The sequence below is a fragment of the Lissotriton vulgaris genome, chromosome 9, assembly GCF_964263255.1.
Source record: "Lissotriton vulgaris chromosome 9, aLisVul1.2, whole genome shotgun sequence".
NCBI lineage: Eukaryota > Metazoa > Chordata > Amphibia > Caudata > Salamandridae > Lissotriton > Lissotriton vulgaris.
Window position 1 is genome coordinate 674,622,726 of NC_141697.1, and position 14,224 is coordinate 674,636,949.

At 43.8% G+C, this 14,224-nt stretch overlaps 1 protein-coding gene across 1 annotated transcript in view; it reads left to right on the forward strand.

The window, feature by feature from the left end:
• FOXA3 (forkhead box A3) overlaps positions 1-10,061 on the forward strand; it is a 119,394-nt gene extending 109,333 nt beyond the window's left edge. Inside the window, exon 2 of the mRNA XM_086938394.1 lies at positions 4,701-10,061. Within this exon, the coding sequence (XP_086794520.1) occupies positions 4,701-5,885 (1,185 nt within the window). The 3' untranslated portion in view covers positions 5,886-10,061. The remainder of the gene's footprint in view (positions 1-4,700) is intronic.
• Positions 10,062-14,224: the final 4,163 nt, after the last annotated feature.

The window sequence follows — 14,224 nt, forward strand, 5'->3', positions numbered from 1 at the left end:
TTGCCGATCAGGTGACTTGCGTCAGATTCTCTGGGCTCCACCGCGCCATCTTAGATGATACAATTACGTTCAGGGTAATCCTTCTCAAGTCACAAGTCTCCTTCCTCACACCTGCATTCTTTACCCTTCTATCTTCTACTCTGTCACCCCCTTGCATCGAAGCAGTCTTAGAGTGTGCAGTAAAGTGCACAGAAGCCCCCATAAGAAGATCACATTACAGGTGTCTATTGTTGAAATCAGCGCCTGCTTGCCTCTGCGTGCGTGCGTGGGCAGGGGCGGCCTTAGGCATGTGCAAGCTGTGCACCTGCACAGGACCACCAAATCCCAGGGCCCACCACGCCAATATATATCCTTAATATAATAATCCTCTGAGGATGGACACATATTTGTGTGGCGGCCCCTGGCAGGAATTTGGTGGACTCTGGCTCTGTTCCACTTCGAAACACCCTGACCCCCCCTCCCTCTTCACTGGCCTCCGTGCTCCGCCCCACCTGGACCCCCTCTTCCGGGGCCCCCTATCTACGCTCCCTGCCCAGGGCCTCCATGAGCCTAGAGCCGCCCCTGGCGTGGGCGCGCGTGCCAGTTCTGTGTGTGCGTGGATGTGTGTGTGGGTGAGAATGTACCTGTCTGCTCATGTGACTGTATGAGAGATCCATGTCAAAGTCTGAGTGGAGGCTGTGAGTCTGTGTGAATGTAGGAAACACAATTCAAACCATTGGCTTTTCGTTGCTTGTTAATAAGCGGGACCGTTTTTTTTTCTGGTTACTTGGTTTAGTGACATTGTAGGAAGCGTGTCCTAGGACCCGACCTGTGCTCAGTGATAAAGGTCAGTACTGTTGTACAATCCGTTCCAGGACAGAGGCATGCGGATTCCCGGACATGGTTAATGCTGGTTTCTGGCAGGGATGGTGCCCTCCGCCTCTCGCAGGCCTCCTCCATTCGTGTCACTGTCAGAGTCCAACGTGGCACCGCTCCCCAGGCCTTGGCGAGAAGTGATACAAGTGGCTACAACATGCACTCACAGCAAACGGAGCCAAAGGGTTCCCTTCTGGCCTTGGCCCTGCTCCTTTGTGGAAATCAGGGTCTTCAAAACTTTTCTTTTCTTCAGTCCCACAATAACAGGTGACAAGACAAGTCAGACGGCACCTGACGGTGATCAAAGTGGAAAGTATTATGCACATTAGAGGATACAAAACACTACAGATTTACATGCCATGTGACTGACGCCTTCCCATCCCTCCTTGACATTCACACCTGAAATCCCTATAGGTCAATTTGCATTTGGCTCTCAGCTATCAGCATGATGGATGATCCTGTGAACTACACTGCCTTGGAGAAGTGTGGCTCACTGGTTAGAGCGGCAGACTCTGAAGCTGGGATCAGGCCCGGGACCAGGGTTCAAGTCCCGACGCGGCAGGGTCTTGGGTCAATGTCCGTGGACTCGATAATTCTCTCCTCGGCGCCTATTCTAATCATGGGTCCCACGCTGCAACTCTGGGCAATAGCTTGCTTAATCTCCACAACGGCCCCTACAACACTGGGATGCCTGGCTTCACCTTGGGGGTGCCGGGGGTGCCCAGGAGGGGCATCTCACAGGGAGAGGCAATAGCTTGCTTAATCTCCACAACGCCCCCTACAACACTGGGATGCCTGGCTTCACCTTGGGGGTGCCCAGGAGGGGCATCTCACAGGGAGAGCCAGGAAGGGTTCCACAGCGTTATACAGCGCCGGGACGCCCCGTTGGGGCAGTACTGCGCTTTACAAAATACACTACATTTACATTCTCGCCCATATACTCTAATTGTCACTTGAGAATGATTTTAGCAACACATGGCTCAGGAGTCCCAGATGTGGTATTCTAAGTGTCCCTTCATCACCCTGTGAACGACATTCCCTAGCACGCTTTCTCACCTGTGACAAGTAATCTTAACTTTGCTATCCTGTGTGTGGACTTGCAGTGGTTACCTGTATAGGGCGGCTCCACTGTGCCTACCCTGCACGTCCCGTGGCACCAGAGGAGTAGGGTCAATATCTATGGGGTTATTAAATATCTGTGCAATCAGTGGGACATCTTTGTTGTCTTAAGCTTTAAGGCTAGAAACATATTTTTAGCAAATGGGTCAACATTGGGACTAATGCTACACCCAGGACCAATAATAAGTGTTGCTTATTTTTAGAACATGTGCAAGTCACAATGCCATACAGTTCTGCATTATAATTACAAAAACAGTGCTTACACTGGCAAAGTTAGATGCAGATTCCATGATGAGTGACATCTCCCTGGTTGCCACACCAACGGGTGGTGATGTCAAGCAGATCCTGTTCTCACGCACTGGCACTTGTTGAGCAGGATGGAGGGGAGGAGAGGTAGCGGCTGTGTTGACGCTGCAGGCGGATGTGTGTGCAAACAGCTGCATTCACCCTCAGGCACTCATACCTCTTCCCATGTACCGAGAACCTCCCTCGCTCAATCACTCAGCACTAACATCTTGGCACATTAAGCTGCCACCATGTATTTTTCCCATAAGATGGATCTGTGTTTGCATGGCGTACGACAATTGCCATCTTGAATCTTGAATTTCTCAGTAACATTATCAGTTTTTCTATTTTTTTCTTACTTTATTCTATGCTTATGCTTAAGTATCATTTCAATGATGTTCTTGGCTTTCCCCATGGATTGACAACTTCTGCATAATTTTAGCTAAGTACTTCGCCCTAAGCATAGCTCTCTCAGAAACCTCTTACACATCTACATCTAGAAACACAGATTGTAACAGCAACTAAGGCCCACCAGATCCTCCCATTTTGCCCCTCCTGTCTACTCTGGACATTCACGCTCCTGCATTGTTTCCAGTTGCCCATGCGTATTCAGTATTATTGCTTACCTGGCACTTTTTCTCATCCAGAATATGTTTTTATTTATTCTCTTTTTGCTCCCCATTTCGCCCACTTCAATAGGAAACAATTTACCTATTTGCCATTGTTTCTGAGAGTACATATATTTTTTTCATTTTATCCCAAATCTCCTCTTCCAGTTTTCTAATGTGTCCTCTACCTCCTGACCTTTGTCCCATCTATGGACTTCTAATTCTCACTGAACACCTAGGCCGAGTAAGATACTGTATAGGTTTTTCCACATTATGGTTTTAACAGCCCTATAGTTCCCTCTATCTTTCAAAAGTCTCTCTTCTTGGGACTTATGGTTTATACTGCACCTAATGAGGCCTGCCGAACCACTCACAGCATCCCAGTGACCACCTCCAGAGCTGAACACGATGCAAAAGTCTTACCCTACAGAGCTTGAGAACCATACTTCTGACGTCGTTCTATTATCGATGTGTAGGGTGATGGATGACACATCCTTCCAAACGCAACGCGTCTTTTGTTTTTTTCGTGATGTGAAAGTTTCCTGGAACCACTCACCTTCCATTATGAAATAAATTAAATTAATCGAGTGCAGTGCTCGTGCGTAAATGACCTACTGTTTGCGTCACATGCATTTGAGAAAAACGCTGGTAAAGCCAAAATGGCTAGTCTTGGCGACTGTACATTATTAAAAGGCTGCCGTTTTTTTGTCCCTGAGTTCAGGGAAATCTGATGCGTCACTATTCAGTCACTCAGGATTGCTGTGGCACCCAGGGCATTCCCAGATTAGCAGGAGTGGGGCGTCTTGCTTCGTTTAAGGGTCCCGTAGCGGCGCATGCCCTGCAGCCTCAGCCCTCCTGTCATTTTCCCAGTCAGCAGATGCGAATTTTGAAATGGCGGATGCTCCCAGGTTTCAGCATGCACAATCCACAGACAAGCCGATGATGTATTGTGAACTGATTGGTTGACTCAGAAGTTATGAGTGTTGATGTTTACATTTTTGTAGGCAAAGGGGGGGACAATTTTCGGCAATTTGGGCGAGAGGAGGTTCTGGTTTTAATAATTACAGAATTTAAATGACCTCGTCGTTTTGACTGAAAAGCCTAAAACCGGGAACAGGGGGACGCGCCAAACCAGTAGTTTGAGGAGGGCAATACCACGCAAATACAGTTAATGGGCTCGGAGATACAAGATAGTTTGCAGTTGAATAAATATAAAATAAAATGGGGAGTTTAATGAGACAGAATGACGCCGAACTGTGATGGCGACAAAGAATACAATGGACATTTTCACGTGGACATGTATAATGACATAGCAGTGGAGTTCAAGACAAGCGTGTGAGGTAAAAATAACCGTCTCCTAATATATGATCCACACATGAATTTTGGAAGCCAGTAAGCACGAGAGCACCTTTAAGTTATCCTAATTAATGATATATACAGTGTGGCAAGACAGAGGCATTAATAAAGCCAGGCCTAAATATAGTATGGCTTCCTTACCTCCTTCTCTGCTTTTTGATGGTCAAAATGGCTGTTGACTCTTCTTTTATGTCTTTAAATGGCAATTAATTTAATGTCATTGAACTTTCAGCATCCAAGTTTGTAACTTGTTTGAAGTGTCCCAGTTAAAACACAAGCTCCACAAAGTTAATATGTGACCCTTGAACAGGTTTTTAATGACATTTGTAGTGTATGTGCATTTCTTCAGTATTTGACTCCAAGTTGTGCAAAGTTAGGGGAAAAGGTCATGTTTAGGAGGGGAATTACATAAAGTAAATTAAAATTTGAAATTCTGAGTGGTTTCTAACCTCCCCACCTTTGTTTCTTTTCTTGCAGATGTATCCCACAGTGAGCACCATGGCGTCAAGCCTGGGATCCATGAACACCATTAACTCATACATGACGCTAAATTCAGTAGGCTCTTCTGGCTCCATGAACATGGCCTACCCTGCCAGCAGCTTGAACAGTTCCCCTTTGTCAGCACTGGGGGGCCCTGCAAACCCAATGGGACTCTCCTCAATGACAGGTCAAGTAAGTCCAACGTTGACCTCGCTGGGAGGACAGGGCCCTTCCATCAGCTCTTTGTCCCCTTACCAGAGTATGAGCCAGCCCATGCCACCCCTGTGTTACTCGTCTTCCAGCATGAGTAGGCCCAAAGAAATCAACAAGCCCTACAGACGCACACTCACTCACGCCAAGCCTCCATATTCCTACATCTCTCTCATCACCATGGCAATCCAGCAGGCCCCCAGCAAGATGCTAACTCTAAATGAGATCTACCAGTGGATCATGGAACTTTTTCCTTACTATCGTGAAAATCAGCAACGCTGGCAAAACTCTATCCGCCACTCTCTGTCCTTCAATGATTGCTTTGTGAAGGTGGCAAGGTCTCCAGACAAACCTGGCAAAGGATCCTACTGGGCTCTCCATCCAAACTCTGGCAACATGTTTGAGAATGGGTGCTACCTACGGAGACAAAAGCGCTTTAAGATTGAAGACAAATCCAAGAAGCAATCATCTAAGACATCTTCTTCTCAAGAATCTTCTGCGAAGCACTCAGAGAGCCACACCCAAGGTCAGAGCCCCAATGCTGGATCAGAAGGTCCTGAATCTGGTCACTCTGATGCCTCACATGGTTCCGAAGAGCAGAGGACCATGGTCCAAATGGACTGCCCTGGTGCCCAGGGATCATCTCCAGTCTCTCAGACCTCTCCAGTCCCTATTTCCCAATCAATGACCAGTCATTACTTCCCTGCTTCAATTACTAATCTGGACCTTCCTCATGAGCTCAAAATGGACCCTCAGTACAACTTTAATCACCCATTTTCCATCACCAACCTGATGTCCTCAGAGCAGGGTCATAAGATTGACCTCAAATCTTATGAGCAGGCCATGGCCTACAACAGCTACAGCTCCTCACCAGTTGAAAGCAAACACAACTACGAGTCATCCACATCACTCAGTGAAACTGGCGCATACTACCAGAGCCTGTATAGCCGATCCCTCCTCAATGCCTCGTAATGGACACAGCAAGATGGCCATACAAACATGGATGCCGTTCAGGTTCCATAAAAGGACATAGAGAAAATGTTAAGAAAATAAGTCAAGAATGTAAACTAAAGGACCAAAATGAAAGAATTCATAAAAAGTGAATTGCTGTATTTTATTTTTGTTCGTCTGTAAATTTGTAGGTGTTCTGAATTGTTACTACAACTTGTAAATAGTTATTTTAACTGTTGTTTTGGCAAAGTGGAATGTGAGTGCTGTAATTGAAAGGGAGGCGGCAAAGGAGATGCCACAATGAGAGGAATATGGTCTATGCTGCTGAACTATAGAGAAATGTGCCATGAGAAAATACAGTTGGGATAACTGTAAATAATGATGAAGACCATAATGCTGTGACAAGTCACTGATCTCTGGAAGATGACTGTACTCAATTGTTTTTCCTGCACTTGGGGAGGTATTTCTTTAGTGTGGGATGCCTTTCAGCATGTGGTGCTGCCTCTCTTTTGACTGTATGGAATGTCTCATGAACCTGCAAAGCTACTGTTCAGGCAGCAATTCTACGAGGTGGGAGATATCTCTTGTCTGATGGACAAAGTTTAAATTTGGATGCAGTATCTCTATGGTCATGGAGGAATCTTTCTCACCTCTTATATGTGTCCTTTGCACCTTCTCTCAATTCTGGAGAATGCCCCGATTTAGATTCTAAAAGATATGAGAAATATCTTCTCAATCACAGAAAAATCTCTCAATAACACACAACCGGCCCTGAAGTATTAGAGAAGTCTCATGGTCTCTAAGAAATGTGAATTAAATTATGCCTTTCGTTATGACTTTTTGATCAAACTAGATGTTATCCTATGTTGAGAAATTTAATATGGTAATAAGCTTGTGCCTCACTTAAGGGTCAAGAAATGGAATCCAGCAATTCAGAGAGGGAAAGAAATTTGCTGGTTGAACACCATTAGGAAAAGCACATTACTGTCAGAGTCAACCAAATGTGCAAACATAACAAAAGAAATAGGTCATGGAAAAGTACAAAGCTCGAGTCATATGTCAAATGTTAGATGCATTTGTGACCCACAGCGTCGTAAGAATGTTTGCTCTTCTAGCTGAGCTCTAAAAAAAAAAACAGGGAAATACTTGTTATCGAAATACTGCATAGATGGTGTAATATAGCGTGCATGTCCACTTTTGGTCCACTACGGTCTGATACATGGCAGATTTTCTGAATAAATGTAAATTTAATGAATATAAGTAGCAATCATGTATCCTAAAAAAATATCTTGGCTCCTGATCTTATAAACACAAGATGGGCACCAACCTTCTAATAGTCTGAAAATGTATCAACATTGTCGCCTGAGTATAGTGTTATCAATATATTGATCTAAACAATAGAGCTGCTAGCCTTCCCATAGCATACGAGTCAAATTTTCTCAGATATTTATGATTAAATAATACACTTTGCATAATAATGGTGAAACATGAGTTACTAGTATAAAGTTATAAGAAGCTAAACCAGGCCAAATGTATTAAAGCATTGCAAAAATGTGTTGTCTTTTAAGAGAGCAGTCGAGATACTTATTGGCATGACCACATTTGATCAAGCATGGAGAATAAGAAATCCCACACACTTGGAAAACATGAATTGCTAAACATCAAAAGGTTTAGTAAAAACAAATCCCAGAGAATATTTATTGTTTAGTCTTCACATTATTTGGACAAACTTACAGTCAGGCATTAGCCTAGAATAAAGGGTAAACAAGTAAACCTGGAGGATTTCACGTGAGGAGATACCGTGCTGTTTTTGTTCCAATCATGTTTTATCATGTGTCTCATGTATAGCAAATTCATGAGACACGTGAAATCATGACAAAGTAAGACATGCAAGAAAAATCCAGACATTGCTTTTCTTACCTTCTGCGGTTTTGTAATCTTACACAAATATTTAGAGAGCTGATTGGCTACTGAAACACGTAGTGCCAGGGAATCCACTGCGAAGGTAAGATTAACGAGGGTGATGAAAAATGTAAAAAGGGACAATAGAGTAGAACGGAAAGACAGTAGTCACCATTGAAGAACAGAATGAGTCCGTCCAAAAGAACACAGCATCCACCATTTAATATGCTATCCGTTTGCTAAATAGACAAAAGCCAGGTTAGCAGGGGTCCTTCTTTACTTCGACAAGCATTACAAGGGTCATTGCGGCAAATACAGAATGACCAAGGGAACGGACAATGACCACAACGTATGTCTTCCCTCGTCAAATGACCAGGAGAGCCTGGAGAACAGAATAGTTTATTATGGCATCTTGCTCACAGGAAAGGCTGTGGTATTATCATATCCTATCCCCAGCATGAAGAAAGTTCTCCTCTTCCTCCTGGTAGATTGCATAATCTGGCAGACTGATCATGGCTAGTGCTTGCTAATGGTCCTAATTAGCAAATACAGTTTGGGAAAATGAAAGGTGGCCATCAGTGCTGAAAGAGTAGAGGTTCTGGAAATAAAAAGGGCCTTGGGTCCTCCAATAAAACAGCTGATATCTATTCCACCATTCATCCTGCCTTTCAATTCACGGAGAGAAAACGGTAGCTTCTGAATTGCTCATGTATACACTAGGATACGGTGATCAGTGATCAGAGAGACAAAGTGCTTAATGAAGGATTAATCTAATCAGCATTTTAGAGGCTTAAAAGAGGAATTTGACTTGCACTACCATATTTGGTCTCTTGCACCAGTCACCAGCAGTTGGTTTGCAGATTATTGATTCGGTACATAAAGTATTTCATCAGATTGCATTAGATCTCCTAAACCTCCCTATTCAACCTTCATCTACACACCAAAGTACCAACAGATCCTTTCTGAAACAAACAATCAAAAATCATGATTCACTACTGCTCCGAAGAGCGACTGTCCCACCAACAGTTGTAAAAAGTCTTTTAAGGAGGTATGAGGTGACTAGCAGGACTAGTGAAACTATGTTTGTGTCCAATCGAGGGTAGGCAGAGAAAATATGATTACGCGTAGGACTTACTACGAAAATGCCCTGAATGTAATTTATATTGTACAAATCATTATGTTTATTTAAGTTCCGGTGCTATGATGTAAATGTCTGTCCTGTATATAGTAGAGAAGATTGCTGATTGTCCAAGTTGCTTTTCACAACCAACAGGAAAGAGAGAATTGCAATTGAGAGTGTGTTCGAATAAATCCATTATCGCCTGGAAGGTATAATTCATCGTTTGGAGAGGGCAGAAAGGACATCAGTCTTTAGAAGAGCTAGAAAGAGAACGTGAAGGCTGGTGATAAACAGGGGTTGAGAGCATGTATCAGGCACACCTATGTTCTTCAACATGACCAGTTGTACTCTGAGACCGCATAATCTCTTAAATTATACCTTGCTAGGTCTCTCTCTTTCCCTTTCACCGGTAAGGGTGTGACAAAGCAATGCAGCTCGCGAATCACTGACCTGTTCCAACCTAACCATTCGCTTAAAAAACTCTCAAGCACTCATACACTGGTGCTGGCGGTGTTATGTATGCTAAGCTACGTTTCCACTATAAAGCAAACGCTGACATGGAGCCATTAAAATGATATCAACAGCCAACAAAATGGTAATGAACAGTTCAACATAACATGGCTCTGGCCACACTTCCTCACTTCTCAGGTCTTTGTAGAAAGTTGCCTTTGAGTCATTGTTACCTACAATATTAACATCTACCAAGGTAGCCATTGGCTCCTTCGCCCTTCAATTATGTGAAGGTCCTTGCATTTTTCTGTGTCTCCATATGTTGGTGCTGCTCTTCTAGGTCACTGGGCAGGGAGAGTTCCCCATTTCCCCTGTAGGGTTTGATTTGGCCATAGGTCAAGGCAACTGAAGTTGTTGGTGTTGGGTGGGGGTGAAGCGTGGTTAGGAATGCTCACATTTTCCCTCAGATGTTACTATTTTAGAGCTGGGTCATTGCTTTCATACAGAAGCTGACTTTGACAGCTCATTTTTTTTAAATGATGGCGGGGGAGGGAAAGCTGTAATTGTGTTTTAGAAATGTTTGGGGTGGGAGGAGCTTTCTATTTAAATATTGCTTTGGAGACGGGATAATAGAGTTTGTTTAATATATCTGTCTTTTAAAAAAATGTTATATTTCATTTCCGTGTTGTTTCATTTTTTTGTTATTAAAGAGAATTAAAACTGGAGCAAGTTTGTAACAGATTTCTTTTGGGGCTCCTGTTGCGCATTGTACGGAAACAGACCCAAGCGTGAAACAGCAAACGTGCGTATGAAACTGATTAATCACGTTTTCCAATCAGGACGTGAGCACCTTTTAACACCCTATAGTGCAAGTGCAGCAGCTGGCATCGGTGAGGCTCAAAAGAAGAAGGAGTTTGTCCTGATGCATAAGGCACGGAGGTAAATATATGCAAAACGAGATGTTTATTATCATGTCCTCAGTCTTTAGACTTCTCCAAGTCGGCAACAGGTGGGACCTCCCTCGAAAACCTCTACTTGAATGTAGGCAAAAAAACAGGTTTTGTACTCAGTTTCACACATGCACATACGTGCTGCAGCCAGGGCATGCTCCCAACTCGACCTTATATCAATCTCACAGTTTCCTGCTATAAACACTAGCTTTAGTGTTTAATCCTTTATTTTGTTTGTTGTTATTTGTAACCCTGGGCGAAGCACTACGCTATGCTCGTGTAGTTTGCGAAGTTTGCGCTACTTCGCACTACGCAAATTTCATGTAGCACAGTGCAAACATGCGTAGCGTAGCGTGGAGGTCATTTTTTGATTGCTCGCGGTCCTCAACGTCATTTTGGCGACAGCGAGAGACCAAAATGACATCCCGGCGAGACTTTTTCCTCGTTCGCGATCAGCAACATCAAGTTACCGATCGCGAGCGTGGAAAATAAACCTCCCGGCGAGATTCTCAATGCGGGGAGGTCAGGTTTCTCATTGCGCGTGGTCGCGTATGCTTGTGACAGTTCGCGATGAGAAATTACCAGTCCACGTTGAGAAAGCTGCCACTCAAGTAGAAATCTACTCAAGCGGTAGAAAACGACCGCTTGCACTGTGCAAGATGCGGTTTGCACTGATTGCACAGTGCGGACAAGCATTCGGCACTGTGCAATCAGTGCGAACAGCATTTTGCACAGTGCAATACGCAGTGCGCGTAGCTACGCGTAGCTTGCGTAGTGTGAAGTGCACTTCACATAACTACAATAGCGCTACTATGCGAACTACGCCCTGGGTTAGTTATTTGTTTGTGGTATTCCATTATAGAGGGAAAGTCTAGCTTCATGCAGCAGGCAAGTGTTATACACAGAAATGGTGTTGTGCCCTTCGTTGTTGGTGGTGGATAGCGACACCCAGTTTTGGGGTCTGCAGCTTATTTTTTCATGAGCAGACTTTGACCCAGAACAAAAGAGAGAAAGTCACAAAAGGGAGAAAGGAGGAGGAGAAGGAAAAAGACAACCAATAGTGGCTAAGGAAGAAAGCCATGATGTAAAATAACCTTCAATTGTGAGTTAAGGGACAGGAATTGTAGGAGGGGAGATGCAAGAGGCACGCAGTGGCGTGGGAAGGGGGGTGCAGTGGGTGCAGGCCGCCCCGGGTGTCATCACTGAGGGGGGTGACCAACTATGAAAAATATGTGTTTTAAACACATATTTTTGCCATTTTGTCAAGCCAGAGGTGACAAGAAATGTTCCTCACCGGGTACCAACTGATCTTGCTATCCCACAGGAGGCATGAGATTGATGTATGCCTAAGCAGTCTTATAATTCAACAACCACAGCATCCTCGAGTAGGTGGGTTCCGAAGAAAACAATAGGCCCATGCAATTATTTGTTCATAAATTAAAAACGGAGATTTCTTAAATATTCACAAAAGGTGTTGGTGGACAATGGGACATGAGATCCAGGGATAGCAGCCATCCATCCTTTCGGGTAGGTTGTACATCATCAGAATATCGTTGGACACAGATTCCCATGTCAGCGTCATTTGGAATGAGATGACCATTGCAGTATTTTATGATCAAGGCCTGTGCATTGTCGAGATCATGAATGGTTGTTTTTTCCATGCTGCAGTGAGACCTGAATCGATAGTGGTGGGGTAGAGGGGAGATTGTGATCAATTGTCTGCGAGCATATAGTGCTGTTCATAAAGAATGACATCACATGATAGCCTAATTGGTGAAGTGGTAAACAAGAGGGATATTAGAGTGTGGGGAATATAATGTAATCTGATCAATATTGTTGAGTAAGTCCAAGATTTCTGCGACCAACAATGCCTAAACGTTGTTGAAGTAATGACGTTGAATAGAGTGACGCTTACTGTTTCCTTGGCGGGATGTGTTTCATGTTATTGAATGTGATGGGTATAGGGTTGTCTTAAATGAAGGGGTGAGTGGTGATTGAGCATGAAATGCTTGCGCATGCATGCATGGATGAAACAGCATGACATGAATCAGGCATGTGGTGCTGAGTTTATCTGGAATGTGTAGAATAGGGAATTTGACAATTTTTACGTCCCAGGCCCTAACTGAAATGGACAGGAGTAGCCACAAATGTCATCTGTGCCTTTCGAAGTGGCCATGAATTAAAAGAGATCATTGCACATGAACAATGATTGAGTGACCAATGGAGGGTATGTATGTTCTAAAGAAGGCAACCAGCCAATCAGTGTGCTCTCAAACAGGAAGTTACACCCTTTCTGAATCCATCAATATGTCTTTTGTCTTACTTTCCATGGAGAGGGACACAGCCTGCGTTAGATGAGGGGCTGGCCCCGGAGCTAAATGCAGTGGGATATTGAGGTTAAGCTTCTTGCACTGAATTGTGAGTTTCTTCTTGGTAACAAGACTGGTGAAAATCTCATGGGGCAACCACATAGTTTAAAGGTGAACCATGAGTAGTTTGGATCCTCTCAGGCAGATTTTTCTTTGGCCTCGAGTGAGCCTTTCTTTAATCATTTTTCAATGGGCTGGGATGGTTTGACGTTGTTTTAGGTCTTTTCGAAAGAGGGGATGTTGGAATATGTAGTAGAGACTGGGTGATAAGGAAAAACCTAATGAATTAAGGGGCATATTTACTAGGAAGTGGCGGAGCATGGCGTTAGCCACCTTGGCCTAAATCCGCGCTCCGCCACTTTCGAAACGCAGGGCTGCACCGTATTTACAAGGATACGGTGCAGCCCTGCATTTCCCCCTGTGCTGGTGCTAATTTTATCTGCTTAGTGCCAACTCAGACACACTTGCACTATGGTGTAAGGGTTCCTGCGTTGTAGGGGAAGTTTGTTTATGTGCAGGAAGGTTCCCTTTCCTGCACATAAAGAATCTGAAATGGCACTTTGAAACTTCTATGTGTGCTGCATAATGCAGCACACATGGAAGTTGCAAAACATATATTTTTTTTAGATTGATTGTTTATGTGCAGGAAGGGTCACCTTCCTGCACATAAACAATCAATTGCCTTTTTCTGTTTCTCTGTGTGCTGCACAATGCAGCACGCATAGAAACAGTAAAATGAGGAGAAATGAAACATTTTTCCTCGTTGCGTCATGTTAAGACCAGGTTTTCCCTGGTCTCAATGTTGGTGCTGACCCATATTTACGTTGCCCTTGTAAATATGGGGCAGCATCAAAATCAATGGTTGTTGCAGTGGAACGCCCACCACAACACCCATTGCCCGCCCCTTTCATGCTAATTATAGCATGAAAAGAGGCCTTATTAACGAGGCAGTGTTAAGCCACGTAATAGGGCTTAACTGTGCTTTGTAAGTGAGGAAAAGCCCATATCGCCTCTGGACGTTCCTGTGGTGATAGGGGCTTGTAAATATGCCTCTAAATTACAAAGATGTTAAACAGATAACTGCACTGTGATCTGTTACAGGACTCTCCGCTTTTTCCTGTTCACTGGAGCATTTCTTCAAGCTGAATAAATGTAGTGGCAGACTGCAATGGCTCTAACAAATTCTTTCATTCACATGTGAATTAAACATAAAGTCAAATAATGGAGTTGAATTCACATGGATTTCACCTGAAACACCTTTCAACTTGAAACAAGCCCCCACAATCTCTCTTTCTAGGTCTTACCTACAAACACAGACAGATTTAGCTGTCTGCTCTTGGATTCTGCTGTGAACAGTACCAATCCATACAGTGGGTTTTGGGTCAGTCTTTTGCATTGGTTGGCTTTGTTGTCAATCTAATTTGATTGGTTCATATTCAACGGCTTTCCTTCTTATTTTTGTGTTTGTCCCCGCAGTAGCATAGCTTCTTTATTAACATTTTGATTGATGGCTTGAACTCTTCCTTTGCTTACATTTAACAACTTTTTTATTTTTTTTCATCACTCTAT